Below are 13,970 nucleotides of genomic sequence, written 5' to 3' on the forward strand. Positions count from 1 at the left end.
AGCCCGGAGCCTGGTGTGGGGCTCAATCCCGCAACCATGAGAACATGACCTGAACCGATATCAAGAGTCAGACACTTAACCGCCTAAGCCACCTGGGCACCCTGCAAATGGTATTTTATTTTATTTTAAGATTTTATTTTTAAGTGGTCTCTACATCCATCGTGGGCCTTGAACTCACAACCCCAAGGTCAAGAGTAGCATGCTCCACCAACCAAGCCAGCCAGCCACACCCCTCCAAGTGGTATTTAAAAAATACATATTTCACTTTTCAGTTGTTCATTGCTACTATCTGGAAATATTTAAGAATATGTAATACAGAATAGTGTGGAATATTTAAATTTTTTTAGCATGGATATAGACTAGTTTAGCCCTACTCCTAAGGTATAACTTTTCTGGGTTCTCTACTGAATGTCCTATATGTTCATTGAGGTCTGTCTGCTCTGGTTTATTGGAATTTGAATGTTTTCCTTTCTGTGTGAGCTTTGGATATTGTTCTACATATAGCCCCCTGGAAGGTTTTTTAGGTTTGTACCAGAATTCACAAACTTAGATAAGGGGCTTCCCCCGCTCCCCCATTCTAAAGTAAATTGCCTGTATGTATCCGCTTGCTTAACCCTAGTCAGGTAGCATGGCATTTTTATTTGTGGCTTTTTAAATTCATTTTTGGCATTGTAAAGATAGCCCCGGCCCACTTCTATATCACGAACACAAAAGGAGGCATTCAGAGTTAGTGTGGGTTTAAAATTTTATTCACTGATGTCAATAAAGTAACAGTAGATCTTTCCTGAGGTTCAGTTTTTAAAACCATCAAAAACTCGGTGGAAATTCTTAATAGTAAAGATGACAAAGAGGGCAAAGGGGCGTCAATGAATTCATTCCCCTTTGGCCTCAGGTAATTCAGATTTTACGTTCTTTGAGTGAAGTGTTCGCAAATCTCCGGAACTCTCTGGAACTCGAGGAGCTGAAGAGAATTCTATAAAATGCCAGCTCTCTGTGTCAGGAGATAGCTACAGAAAACACACTCACCTCTTCAGTTAAAACTCTTACATAGTTAGGGGCACCTGGGTGGCTTAGTTGGTTGAGCATCTGACTCTTGGTTTCGGCTCAGGTCACGAGCCCAGGGTCCCTGACAGCACAAAGCCTGATGTGGGGCTCGATCTCACGAACCAAACTGTGAGATCCTGACTGATCCACCCAGGCGCCCCTATTACCTATGTTCTTGAGGTTATTTTTATAAATCTATTATATCTGTAAGTAGAAATATTATATGATGGTTGCCACGGGGCATTTCTTCCCAACTCCCTGTTCTGTGACATCGTGGTAACTTGAAATCAGTCATGGTGGGAATATTTACACCATGGGAATAGGCAAACACTACAAGTCAGAGCTTTTATTTCTCCCCTCAGGGAAGCAGTTAAACATTTACCAGCACACCATGAGGGTGCTTGGCCTTATGTTCAGAGGCAGATTTATGTAGAAGGGAGCTTTCTCCCCGTTTCAGTATTGAGCCTTTTCATACAGGTTATATATCTATGACGTGCATCACGTCCCCTAGATGGAGAGCATCTGTGCAGTGCACAACCTGACCTACGTTCTCAGTGGTCCTGACTCTTTGTTATATATTGTCACAGCAGACAACATATTTAAAATACAGGCTTGCTCCCAACTCTTGCCCATCCTTTGTGTTTCCCTGGATCCAGCCTTACCATCGTAAGCAGCAGTTTCTTTAATAAATTCTGCTCAAATCACCCAAGTTGGGGTTGTACCATTCATTTCCTTCTGGGACCGTGACCGATTCAACAATCAGTAGGATCAGGAAACAAATCCGCGTTCGGGGCGGGGGATTCTACCACACGGAAGAAGCACAGGCAGAGCTCGACCGGGGTCCGATGGAGCACAGGTAACGCCAGTCCTATGACCATTTCACAGTTGCTCAAATGATCACTTGGTGGTGGCAGTGACAGAAGCGGAAAGTGCAGTATTGGGGGGTGCGGTGGCTGTGGCACCGTTCCTGCGGCAACGGTGGTGAATGTGTTGGTGCAGGCGTCAGCCGGTTCCTTCGTATGACCCCACAGAGCAAACACGGAGCAACCGGAAGATGAGAATGTCCAACTGGAAAAGCGATGGGCGGTCAGAAAGCTTCCTTGGCGGAGTGTCCCTTCCTGCTCGGCAACTCTCCATGGCTCCCTGCCCTCCGGAGACAGGCCGACCCCTCCGTCTGGCTTTGCAGGTACTTGACCAGCCCCCCCCCCCCCCCCCCCCCCCCCCGCCGCTAGCCATTCCCAAGGTCGTTGCCGCCTCCTTGACCCTGCACTGCTGTTCCTTCTGCTTAGAATGGCTCTCCCTTTGTTGCCCACACCCACCTTGTCTACCTGGAAAACTCGTAAGCACCCCCAGTTCCAGCTGCACCCCATCCTCTTGATGATCCCTTCTCAGGCAGACCCTTTTTTTTCTTTTAAAGTTTACTTTGAGAAAAAGAGCGAGCACACAAGGGGGGCAGGGGCAGAGAGAAGGAGAGACAGAACCCCAAGCAGGCTTTGTGCCATCAGCGCAGAGCCGGATGCGGGGCTCAAACTCACAAACTGTGAGATCATGACCTGAGCCGAGATCAAGGGTCAGATGCTTCACCGACTGCGCCCCCCGGGCGCCCCTCAGGCAGACTCTTCATGAAAACAGCAGGTTTGCTCTTTCCTCCGGGTCTTTGACGTGCTGTTTCCTCTGCCTGTTACTATCCTTTCTTCTGCCAATAAACTGCAGCTTATCTGTAAGACACAGCTCACGGGTCACCTCCTCTGTGAAGCCCTCCTTAATGCTCCCCCCTACCTGGGACATCAGTAGCTTCCTCCCCTGAGCTCTCCCAGACTCCCTTCGCCACAGCCTTATGACCACCTGTATCTCTGATGTCTCCCCTCCTCCTGGAAGCCCCTTTGGGGCAAGGACGAGGTGTGAGTCCTCTGGGGTCTTCAGGGAGACCTTGGAACTCACTTCCCATCCACAGAGAGGAATGTTGGCTGAACTCTCTGGGCACCTGTGTGTGTGTGTGTGTGTGTGTGTGTGTGTAGCGGGGTTCAGAGCTGGACGGTGTGGGCAGCTTCTTGTAGTAGTTGTCAGGACACATGGACGCAGAGGCCGGGGGCTGCCCTGGGCTCCAGGACGTGGGCCTCCTGGCCCACTGCCACGGCGCAGCCCTCGGTGAATACTACGTTTCACCACCTGCAGGATTTCCCTACATCTTTCAGGGCCACCCGAGTGCCGTGCTAACCCAGCAGCTACCCACTGCCTGGCCCCGGCCCACCGTACAGATCTGCCCTTAAACCCGGGCTGTTTTACCCCTTCTCTGTAAACAGATCACAGAGTAGCCTCGTGAACCCGCAGGTGCGTGTGGAGGGACGGGCGGCAGAAGCAGGTACCGTGGGCACCTGAGCCGCCTGCCGAGGCATTCACCTGTGCCCCCCACCCCGTGAGAGCCTGATCCCATACGCACCTTTTCCCTGGGTGGTGGCTGCCCCCGTGCCTGGCCGGGGTCATGGTTTGGTAGCTCAGACACTACCCGGCAGGTGATGTGCAGTGCAGGTCACAATGGTGTCCCATAGGCCAGTAGCCAGACTCCCCTGGGACACAGTAATAAGCCAGGAGCTGCTCTCTAACCGGAGGATAGTTATTTGCAAAAGGAGACATACGTACCCTTTGCTCCCAAACCCCGACTTTCTCACTTACCCTCTTAGCTCTTTCTGTCACAGAAACTTTTCAAAGACGTTGGGTCTGTTGGGTCATATGACTTTCGTTCCAGACCCTTCCTACTCTAGGATCTACTCAAAACGGGCGGTCTTGTGGGTTCCCTCAAAAGTGAGTAGGAGTAACGCGTCAAAATGTGCTACATTTCTGTCCCCCACCCCCCAAATCTTTAGGGACCTATCTTTGTTCTAAAGGCAGCCGCATAAGGTGTAGCAAATTGTCTCAGAAAGAATGCTGCAGTTTCAGTTACCTGCGGTAAGCCGTGGTCTGGAAGCAGCTGATCCCCCTTCTGACACAGGGTCAGAAGGTCGGTCCTCGCTTAACACCCTGTCTCAGTCCCCCGGTCATTCCCCTGACTCATCACGGGGGCATGTTATCATCTCACATCATCACACAGAGAAGGGTGAGCCCAGTACAGTAAGATATTTTGAGAGACACGTTCACATGACTTCTCTTACAGTATATTGTTACGATTGTCCTATGTAAACATTAGTCATTGTTGTTAATCTCGTATTGCACCTAGTTTATAAATTAAACTTTAGCGTGGGGGGTGTCTGGGTGGCTCCGTCGGTTAGGCGTCTGAATCTTGATTTCGGCTCAGGTTGTGATCTCACGGTTCGTGGGTTCGAGCCCCGTGTTGGGCTCCGGGTTAGCAGCGCAGAGCCTGCTTGGGATTCTCTCTCTCCCTGCCCCTCCCCCACCCCTCAAAATAAATAAACTTAAAAAAATGAAACTTTAGCATAGGTATGGATGGGTAGGAAAGGAACAGTATACAGAGAGCTTGGAACCACCATGCATTCAGGCATCCACTGGGGGCTTTGGAATGTATCCTCCGCGGATACAGGGGGGGCTGCTGTTTGGGGACATGCCCTAGACCTATGGGGCCCCAGGGTTTACACCAATATGATGGGGTTGCTGGATGTGGCCCCGTTGATCTCTCACCCTCTGGCACACACATGTCTCATTTACTGAATCATCAAGGGTGTTTGCTACCTCTTGTTCACTGTGTCCGAGTCAATAACACAAATCCATCAATGCAGTGGGTGAGTGTGATGTTCTGTAGAAAATCAGATGATCAAGGTCCCTCTGAACCATATTATAGGACAGAGCAGGAGAGCCGACCTCCTTCATGGCGGGGATTAACGTCCACCCAGAGCCATCATCCAAATAGTCCCTGCAAGGTCTGAGCATTTATTTGCCTTTGACCGGTGCCCAGCTGCCCCGGATAAATAGCCTCCAGTCTTTCTGATACAGGGGATCAGTCACTGTCTGCACCCGCGGTGGCATTGCAGGGTCCTTCTCAAATGGATCCGGCCTCCCCCCTCATTTGTGAAGTCCCAGGTCTATGAACAACCCATGAGCTGAGGATAATCATCACCCTTTCTGTACAGAAGAGGGTGAAGCAATTGGAAGGGGGGGAAGGGAATGACCCAAGGCTACACAATCAGGGAGCGACAAGATCCGGCCTGGTAGCAAACAGAGTTTCACACACCCGAAACTGTAAGCCTTTTTGCTAAATAGCTCCACGCCCAGCCTTGCATTTGCTACTTGAAATACACAGGACTCCCAGGAAGGTTGCCTTAATATCCTGACTCGGTCCTGCCTTGCCAGGCCCCTGCCAACCTGCCACTCTCAACACCCACTACCTCCTCCTTGCTCCAGCCTAGCCGCCTGCTTTCTTTCTAATCCTCTCCATAAACCAGGCATGGGCCCACCCCAGGGCCTTTGCACCTGCTCTTGCCTCTGCCTGGAATGCATTTCGTGCATGTCTTCCATGGTAAGCTCTTTCTTTTCATCCTGCTCTCAGCTCACAGGCCACCTCCTCCTGGAGACCTTCCCTGATCCCAGTTCAGTCACTTAACTTTCACATCACTTGGTCTTCACCCTGCCCAGCACCCAGCACCATTTGCATGTGTGTGTGTATGCTCATGTGTTTGCTCCATGTCTCTCTCTCTCGATCAGGCGTGAGCTGAGCAGAAGCTGGGCCTCATTCTTGTTGGTCTTCCTGAATCCCCAACAACTGGGATGGTGTCTTGCACAGAGTCCAGCTTTAATAAATATATGTTGACTAAAAGCAAGACATCGAATTGACTGCCTATGACCCTATGTGCCTCTTTGCCCACCCTTCCTTCTCTTCCTCCAGAAACACTGCTTCAGAGGGGTGCCTAGGTGGCTCAGGTGGTTAAGGGCCCAACTTCAGATCAGGTCATGATCTCACAGTTTGTGAGTTCGAGCCCGGCGTCGAGCTTCCGCTCTCCGTGGGGAGCCTGCTTTGGGTCCTCTGTCCTCCCTCTCTGCCCCTCCCCTGCTCACTCAGAAACACTGCTTCAGGCCATGCACATCTCCAGAGGGCGCCATTATTCCCACAGCAACAATGTGACTCATTGGGGAGGGGGTGGTGTTTCTAAGGCCCACAACCCGTACAGATGTAGTGATGGCTCTCTCTCGCCATCTTTCACCGTGCATTCATTCATTCATCATTCATTCATTCGTTTATCCAATCAGTATTTATTGAACACTCATTGTATACCCCATTGGTAGTGTCGATGCACTGAGAGATGGGGAAATGTGACTCTGCCTGTGTGGCAAAGTTTAAACGTGAAATAGAATGTATAAAGATGTCAAAAATAAACATAGAGTTGTAAGTTACACGTTAGTCTCTTTCTCCTCTGCTACCGCTCCTCCCACTTTCCTCTTCCTCATACACACACGGGCAGATAGCCCTTATTCCTCCCCGGCCCCCTCCTACCCAGTGTGCTAGAGCTGGTTTGTACAGGCTTGCAAAAGCCGATTGTTAAATATTTCAGAATGTTTCCAGCTATGTGTTAAATGACTGGTAGCTTGAAATCAGACATGGCAGAACTATTTATACCACAGAAATAGGCCCACGTTGGGACGCCTGGGTGGCGCAGTCGGTTGAGCATGGGACTCTCGATTTCGGCTCTGGTCATTGATCCCAGGGTTATTCGATTGAGCCTCGCATTGGGCTCCCCGTGGAGCTTGCTTGAGATCCTGTCTCTCTCTCTCTCTCTCTCTGCCCCTCTCCTTTGCTCATACTCTTTCTTTCTGTCTGTAAAATTAAAAAAAAAAAAGTAAATAAAAAAGAAATAGGTCGACGTTACAAGGCACAGCGTTGAGGCTGTTTTTCTGAATAGCTGCTTTTCTAGCACATCCCCCCTCCCCATCTCTCTCTGGCAAAGAAACGTGTTGTTGTCAAGGAATATCCTGTCTTGGACAGAGATTTACTTTCCACTACAACCCCTCCACTCGCCATACTTCAGCTCCCCAGTGGGTGGGTGGCCGGGAGGTGGAGACGCGGGCCTGGATTGCTACGAGTGGGGAGAACAGCGGAAGAGAAATGCATGAGGGAAAATCATGGAGAAGGGAACATAAAGGTAAACAATGGAAGAAAGAAGTGAGAAGCCAGAATCCGCATTGGGCAGAGGTTAAAGTAGAGAGGAGCCGGTACGCGCCCAACAATGTCCTCATGGGCTGTTGGGCTATTTCCCCACGTGGGGCCAGGTTGCAGTGAGGAAACCGCCTTCCCAAACTACCCTGAGACAGGGTGGGGGAGGGCAGCCTTATAGCTGGGCTCGGAGGAAAGGGGGCGGAGTGGCTGGACCAGTGGGGCCTGGGGGCCCCGGATGTTTCTGATTGCTGGGGGGGGGGGGGGGGCGGGGTCAGGGAGCCTGGACCCCTGGGTCCGGGGAAGGAGGGAGGATCCGGATTTCTTATCCAGTGAGATTCAGAGGGTGGGCCCAGACCTCCTCTCTCAAGGCCCTGCCTCCCGCCCTTTCCTGGCTGCCTGGGGTGTGAAGAGATATAAAAGGTCTGGGCCCCCAGAAGAAGGAGAAGGAGCCAGAGTCCCAGCTGCCCTGACCATGAGCCCTGCGCTGCAGCTGGCTCTCCTGGGCGCCACCCTCGTGTTGCCCCGTGAGTGAGGACCCGACCTGGGAGGGCGTTTTCCTGGAGGATGGGCTCAGATGGATTTCTCTCCCCGTCTCAGGAGCGCAGGCCCTGACCTGTCAGTGGGCGACACGTGAGTTTCTGATTAATGTATCGGAAATGCCCTTTCGGTGGAAGGCGGGCCACGAGGTATGTGCCAACGGCTGGGGCTGCCAAGACACGCTGATCCTCATTGACAACGGTGAGAAGAGCCCCGTGGGCCTCAAGGGTGACTCTCACCCTTCCCTGGGAGAGACATCCCTCCCGTCCCAGTCCTACTGTGTTGTGTAGGGACTCAGCCAAGGAGCCGTCCCCTCCTTGGCAGGAACAGCCCCTGGGACTTCCAACCGCCTCTCCAGCCTCTCACCCCGGACTACCATCAGACCCTCCCTCTAGGACCCAGGATCCAGGGCCCCAGCCCCTCCTCCTCTCTCAGACCCAGGGGTCCAGGTTTCCAGCCCCTCCCCCCTCAGACCGAGGAGTTCTGGCCCCCAGCCCCCTCCTGCCTCAGACCCAGGGATCCAACTTTCTGGTCCCTCTTCCCTCAGACCCAGGATTCAGACCCCCGGCCCCTCCTCCCTCCTGGGTCCAGGGCCCCCAGGCCCTCCTCCCTCAGACCCAGGGGTCCAGGGCCTGCCTCTCTCTCTTGGTGCAGGACTTCAAGTGAACATAGTACTCACCAAGGGCTGCACCCCGGTGGGGAATCAGGATGCCCGCATCACGGAGCACAGGGCAGGCCCCGGCCTCTCCATCCTCTCCTACACCCACGTGTGCCGCCACGAAGACAACTGCAACAACTTGTCCACCACCCTCCCACTCTGGGCCCTGCCCTCCACCGCAGGTGCGGGGCTGCGTGGGGAGGTGGGACTCGGGAGGCACAGGGGGCGAGAGGGGCTGTCAGGAGCACTGGGGCCGGGAGCAGCAGGGCTGAGGGGCAGACGTGAGCACAGAGGGACCCTCCATTTAGCTCCCTCTTCCCTCCCTCCTCCCTGTCCACTCCCCCTGCGGCTCCCTCCCTCAGCACCCCTTCTCCTGTCCGTCCTGGAGCAGCAAACCGCACTCATTTCCTGGTGTTCGAGCACCTAGCATGGCCTTCACCTGGTGCCTGCTCCTTTCTCCTCCTTGTTTCTTTTTCTCTTCAGAATTTGGTCCACTCACGTTTTATTTAGGCTTTTGGCATTCCCTCTTCCAAAGTGAAATTGGCCCGTGACATTTTTTTTTTTTTTTTTTGAGTCGAGCTGGCACACAGCATGACGTTAGTTTCGGCCGTACAGCACAGGGATTGGACAACTCTGGGCCTTACGCTGTGCCCACCGCAAACGTAGCTCCCACCTGTCACCATACATCGCTATCACAGCGCCATTGATTATATTCCTATCCCTGCCTGCCCTGTGTCACCAGTCAGGTCTGGGGCCACGTGTTGTGTTTCTCTACCCTCTGGAATCATTTGTGAACTTAGGTGTCTGATGTTCTCGCACTGTTTCGTGGACCCCGGGGGGTGAACCACCTGGATTCCTCCCAGGGCACCCCTCTCCCACCGCACCCTCTCCTGTACTCGGGCCCAGGCGCCCCTCCACGGTCCTCTGGTTCCTTCCCTTCCTTCCTTGCTCTTTCCCTTACCACCCGCCCCTGATTCCCCGGCCTGGGAGGGCACACCGGTGGGAGACTGGGGAAGTCGCTCCTTGGGACCCAGCAAAGCCAGCGTGGAGAGTCGTAGGTCCCCATCCAAATCCAGAGCCCTCCGTCCCCTCCCCAGGCCCGGGCTCCCTTCGGTGTCCAGTCTGCTTGTCTAAACGGGACTGCGAGTCTGCGACAAAGGTGACCTGCCCGGCCGGGAGCACGCACTGCTACCGTGGCTCAATCCAGCTCAGGGGAGGTGAGCCAGGACAGGAGATCCCCGTGGGGCGCTAAACCGGTGGTGGGGGAAGGGTCTGAAGACCGAGATCTGGTTCTCTGGTGGGTGCCAGGGGAAGCCGAGACCTGAGAAGGGTGGGTCTGGCCTCCGGGAGCCCCGCCACCCCCCCCCCCAAGGGCAAAGCCTCCCTCACCCTCTCCCTGCCCCTGTCCACAGGGGGTGTCTTCACCGTTCTGAGAGTCCAAGGATGCATGTCCCAAGATGGCTGCAACGTGCTTAACGGGACTCGGGAAATCGGGTCCATCGTTGTGAGTGAGGACTGCAGCCCTAACGGTGAGTGTCACGAGAGAAGCGCAGCCTTGGGCGCGAAGACCCGCTGGTAACTTAAATGTTTGGGTTTGTTTTTGTTTTGAGAGAGAGAGAGACAGACAGAGAGACAGAGCACGAGCAGGGGAAGGGCAGAGAGAGAGGGAGACACAGAATCCGAAGCAGGCTCCAGGCTCCGAGCCGTCGACACAGAGCCCGACGCGGGGCTCGAACCCACGAACCGCGAGATCACAACCTGAGCCGAAGTCGGATGCTTAACCGACCGAGCCACGCAGGCGCCCCCTCTAAATGTTTATTAAGGCCAGATTGCGTGGGTCTTTGGAGTTACAGTTTAGGGACTAGGGATTTTATTCGGAGAGGGATGGGGACCTTTTTGGATGGAGCCTTCTGAGCAGAGGAGCTTGAATCGGCTTTCCCCTTACGAGGGGTGCTGCTGGGGGGCGTGGGCCGGAAATCAGGGTAGGGGAGCAGGTGAGGGCGTGTGGTCCCGGGCCTGGCAGAAGCAGTGGAGATGGTGAGAAGCCGTCAGGTTCTGGAGGTAGGTTTGCAGCTTGAGCCACAGGATTTCCTGATGGGTGCAACCCAAGAGGAAGGCAGTTGTCGAGGATGACGGCAATGTTTTACCGGAGCAGCTGCCTTTGGCCCAGATGGGGAGGACGGGGCCCAGAGAAGCGGGTCCGGGCTTGGGGCAGGCGGCAGAGGGTGACTGGGTCGTCTGTGTGGTGGGAAGACGAGCAGGCCTCCCTCGTGGGCTTGTGGCGAAGGTCACATGTGTGGATGCTGCCTCCCCAGCCCGGGTGTTTCAAGGGACACATCCCTCCTGGCCACATGAGGGCCAAAGAGAAGGTCTAGGCTCATGGTTTTCAAAGGGACTCCTGAGGGCACAGGGGCCGAAGTAGCCGAGGACGGCCGTCACCCCCCCCCCCCCCCCGCCCCGAGGAGCCAGAACACCTGAGTTCCCAGCTCAGCTCTGCCAGTGACCTGTGGTGGGACACGGGGCAAGCTACTTAACGAGTCCTCTGCCTCTGTTTCCCATCTTTTTTTTTTTTTTTTTAATGATTATTTGTGTATTTTTGAGAGGGAGCTGGGGAGGGGCAGAGAAAGAGGAGAGAGGGAATCTCAAGCGGGTTCGGTGATGTCCGACGCGGGGCTCGATCCCACAAACCGCGAGATCGCGCCCGGAGCCAAACCCGAGAGACAGACAGTTAACCGACTGAGCCACCCAGGCACCCTCTTTCCCACCTGGACAATGGGGCGATGATGGTGGCTGGAGGTGGCTGTGAGGTAATCCCGGTGGCCGCAGGGGGGCAGGGGGGTGGCTCAGACGCAGAGTAAAGGCTCCGTACGCCCTAGGCATTCTGAGTATTTTGCTCTGGAACACAGGGTTTCTCAGTTGAAAGAAATCTATGGGGGCAGGCTCCCCTCCTCATCCAGGTGAGAGCCCTGAGTGCCACACAGGAAGTGGAGCCGTTGTCCCCGTCACGCCCAATAGCCTTCCTCAAGGATCGTGGAGAAAGGCTCCTGCAGACGTTCGGGCAAAAACAGGGCGAAGGATGTGGATGGGACTCCGACTTCCAAGGTCCCTCCTAAATCTAAGGTGGCAGGACTCTGTGGCCGGGTCACCTGGAGAATGCCTCGGGGACGCATGGGACCCGGAGGGAAGGTGTGGCTGATTCCCTGGTTTACACGGACCCTGCCATCTCCTTCTCTGCAGCTTTTCTGACCTGTGAATGGGGGAGCGAGTTACTCACTGGCCGAAACCTGTCTCGGATGCCCATCAGGTGGACCGCAACTCACAAGATTTGTGACCCTGGGGAGGTGTGTGAGGAGACTCTTCTGCTGGTAGAGGCAGGTGCGTGGGCTGCGGCAGAGGGCGAGTCTGGGCTCCCGAGTCTCCCCGCCCTGCGTCGGGTCCCCCAGCTTCCTGCCTGGTTCCCCTCACGCTCAGGCCTGCCTTCCTCTTTCCGTGCCTGGGTTCCCCCTTCTGGGAACGGGGCAAAGTGACAGCAGCGATAGTACCGCCCTTGCTACCTCGCGAGAGGCCACGTAAGGGAGACGGAGAACGGAGCGGGCACAGAGTGACCTCGCCGGTCTCACTCGAGATCTGTCGAGCGCCTGCCGTGTGCCGGGCACTGTTGGTGGCACCGTGGACCCTTCGTATCCTCCTTCCTCCAGCGTTACGTGCCAGTGGGGAAGCAGCGAGAAATACAGACGCAGCAGGGTAAGGTATGGGGGTGAAGACAAGAGCAACCCGGCCGGAAAAGGAGGCAGGGAGAGCCAGGTGAAGGCTGCCATTGGAAAACGGGTGCTCTCGGGAGGCCGTACCGAGCGAGTGACATCCGAGGAAGAACGAAAACGCCACAGAGCTGACTCCGGCCCCAGCCTCCACCCTACACTCCGTGTGCCCTGTAATCAGGCACTGGCGTTCCCCCTCCACCCGCCTGCCGGGCGTCAGGGAGCCCCTGGCTCATCAGAGCCCGACTCCCCCAGCCCAGCTTCTGCTCTCTCTCACCCCTCAGGACAGAGCTCAGTCATAGCGGGAAGCAAAGGCTGCACCAAGGGCAGGACGCAGGATGCCCCGACTGTCTCCATACACTCGGGGCCCCCCGGAGTGCTGGTCGCCTCCTATGCCCATTTCTGCTCCTCCGACAGGTGCAACAGGGCCAGGAGTACCAGTGTCCTACTGAACTCTCTCCCTCGTCCAGGTATGGAATCCTAGGGGGTCGGGTGGGACTGGGGACACTGAGAGATGGGGAGGCACAGAGACTCTGGGGATCGAGGAGGGTGGCTACAGCTAGGAGCAGAGCCGTGCGCCCCAACCTTCTCTCTACTTTTCAGCTGCCCCCACCCCGGGAGACTTGCAGTGTCCCATCTGTGTGCAGGGCTCTGCCCCGTGCCCAGAAAACCCGGAAAACGTTACATGCCCTAACGGCACGACTCACTGTTACAGCGGTTACATTAGGCTCTATGGAGGTGAGTCCTGATGGCCAGGTCCCAAGCATGCAGGGTTGAGGGCCTGGATTCCTTGGTTCCGAGGTGGGAGGGTGCTTGAGGCCCTGACTCATGGGTCTGAGGGTACAGGGGCCTGGGAACTCAGGTTTCTAGCTCTGAGGGAGGAGGGCACTAAGCCCGGCCTCCTGATCTGAGGGGGCTGGGATTCCGTGGGTCTCAGGAATTTAAGGGTATGGTCCTTTGAAACCTCTCTGACTCAATCTTCACTCTCTAGGTGGGATCACCTCTAAGATCCATATTCAGGGCTGCGTGACCGAAGCTTCCAGCTCCTTGTTGAACCATACACAGAAAATTGGGATCTTCTCCGTGGCTGAGAATTCGGAGGAACCGCTCGAGCCCTTTCTCCAAGATGGAGCTGTCCCCACCCGCCTACTGGCTTGGGTGGTGGGACTTGGCTTGTCCCTAGCCCTCTGGTGTGGGATGCCTCTCTGCTGAGCCCATTTCCCGATGATTCTCAGCTCCTTGCTGATTCCCCGAGCCAACTTTTCCTCTGACCTCATAACCAAACAGCCTTGGGCGTTGAATGATTTCCTTGTCCTCTCCATGAATGATCATCCCTCGACACCCCCACAGACCTCCGTGACCTGATAACAACACGCCGCTGGGAGCGGCAGAACTTGCCCTCTGGGAGAGTCAAGGAGTGGCCACTTGTGTCCGATAATAAAGGCATCGTCCTTTCCCTGAATGCTGGGGTCTGTCTATGACAGGGGAGGGCAGGACCCGCGGAGATCTGACGTGGGGAGGACAGGAGCTCGGTGAGAGATTCACCATCTCAAGCCCTTCCTTCACCGGCCTGCTGCCCGTGCCTCATTCCAGACTGAGTGGCAGCAGGGGCGTCAGGACGTTCCGGCCCGAGGAATCTGGGCATCACCATGACCTGAGAGGAGGCGTTGCACTACAACCCGTGAGGCTTCTCTCTGAGCAGGCAGGGCCTCAGCACAAAGGGGGCTCAGCCCGCCTGAGGAACTTGACTTAGGGTTTGTGCGGAGTAGAGAAACAAAAGGTTGGTGCGGTTTCCTGAGGCTGATCTCACTGGGTCTCTGTCGTCCCCCTGGGCCCCGAGAAGGGCGAGGAGAAGTCATTACCATTACTGGGC

At 55.3% G+C, this 13,970-nt stretch overlaps 1 protein-coding gene across 2 annotated transcripts; it reads left to right on the forward strand.

The window, feature by feature from the left end:
• The first annotated feature begins 1,192 nt into the window (after positions 1-1,192).
• On the forward strand, positions 1,193-13,559 carry CD177 (CD177 molecule). Of its 2 annotated transcripts, XM_047077938.1 has the most exons (10): positions 1,193-1,900; positions 2,076-2,230; positions 7,742-7,882; positions 8,336-8,521; positions 9,437-9,556; positions 9,752-9,868; positions 11,577-11,714; positions 12,382-12,567; positions 12,701-12,835; positions 13,089-13,559. In XM_047077938.1, the coding sequence occupies exons 1-10, from the start codon at positions 1,890-1,892 to the stop codon at positions 13,307-13,309; spliced, it is 1,410 nt and encodes a 469-aa protein (XP_046933894.1). In that variant the 5' UTR covers positions 1,193-1,889; the 3' UTR covers positions 13,310-13,559. The 2 variants fall into 2 exon arrangements, with proteins under 2 accessions (XP_046933894.1, XP_046933895.1); XM_047077939.1 differs by lacking the exons at positions 1,193-1,900; positions 2,076-2,230 and adding an exon at positions 7,503-7,668.
• The last annotated feature ends 411 nt before the right edge of the window (positions 13,560-13,970 follow it).

The sequence above is a fragment of the Lynx rufus genome, unplaced genomic scaffold (assembly GCF_022079265.1).
Source record: "Lynx rufus isolate CCGP_SWC_20201006 ecotype Redwood Valley unplaced genomic scaffold, mLynRuf1.p SCAF_16, whole genome shotgun sequence".
NCBI classification, from domain to species: domain Eukaryota; kingdom Metazoa; phylum Chordata; class Mammalia; order Carnivora; family Felidae; genus Lynx; species Lynx rufus.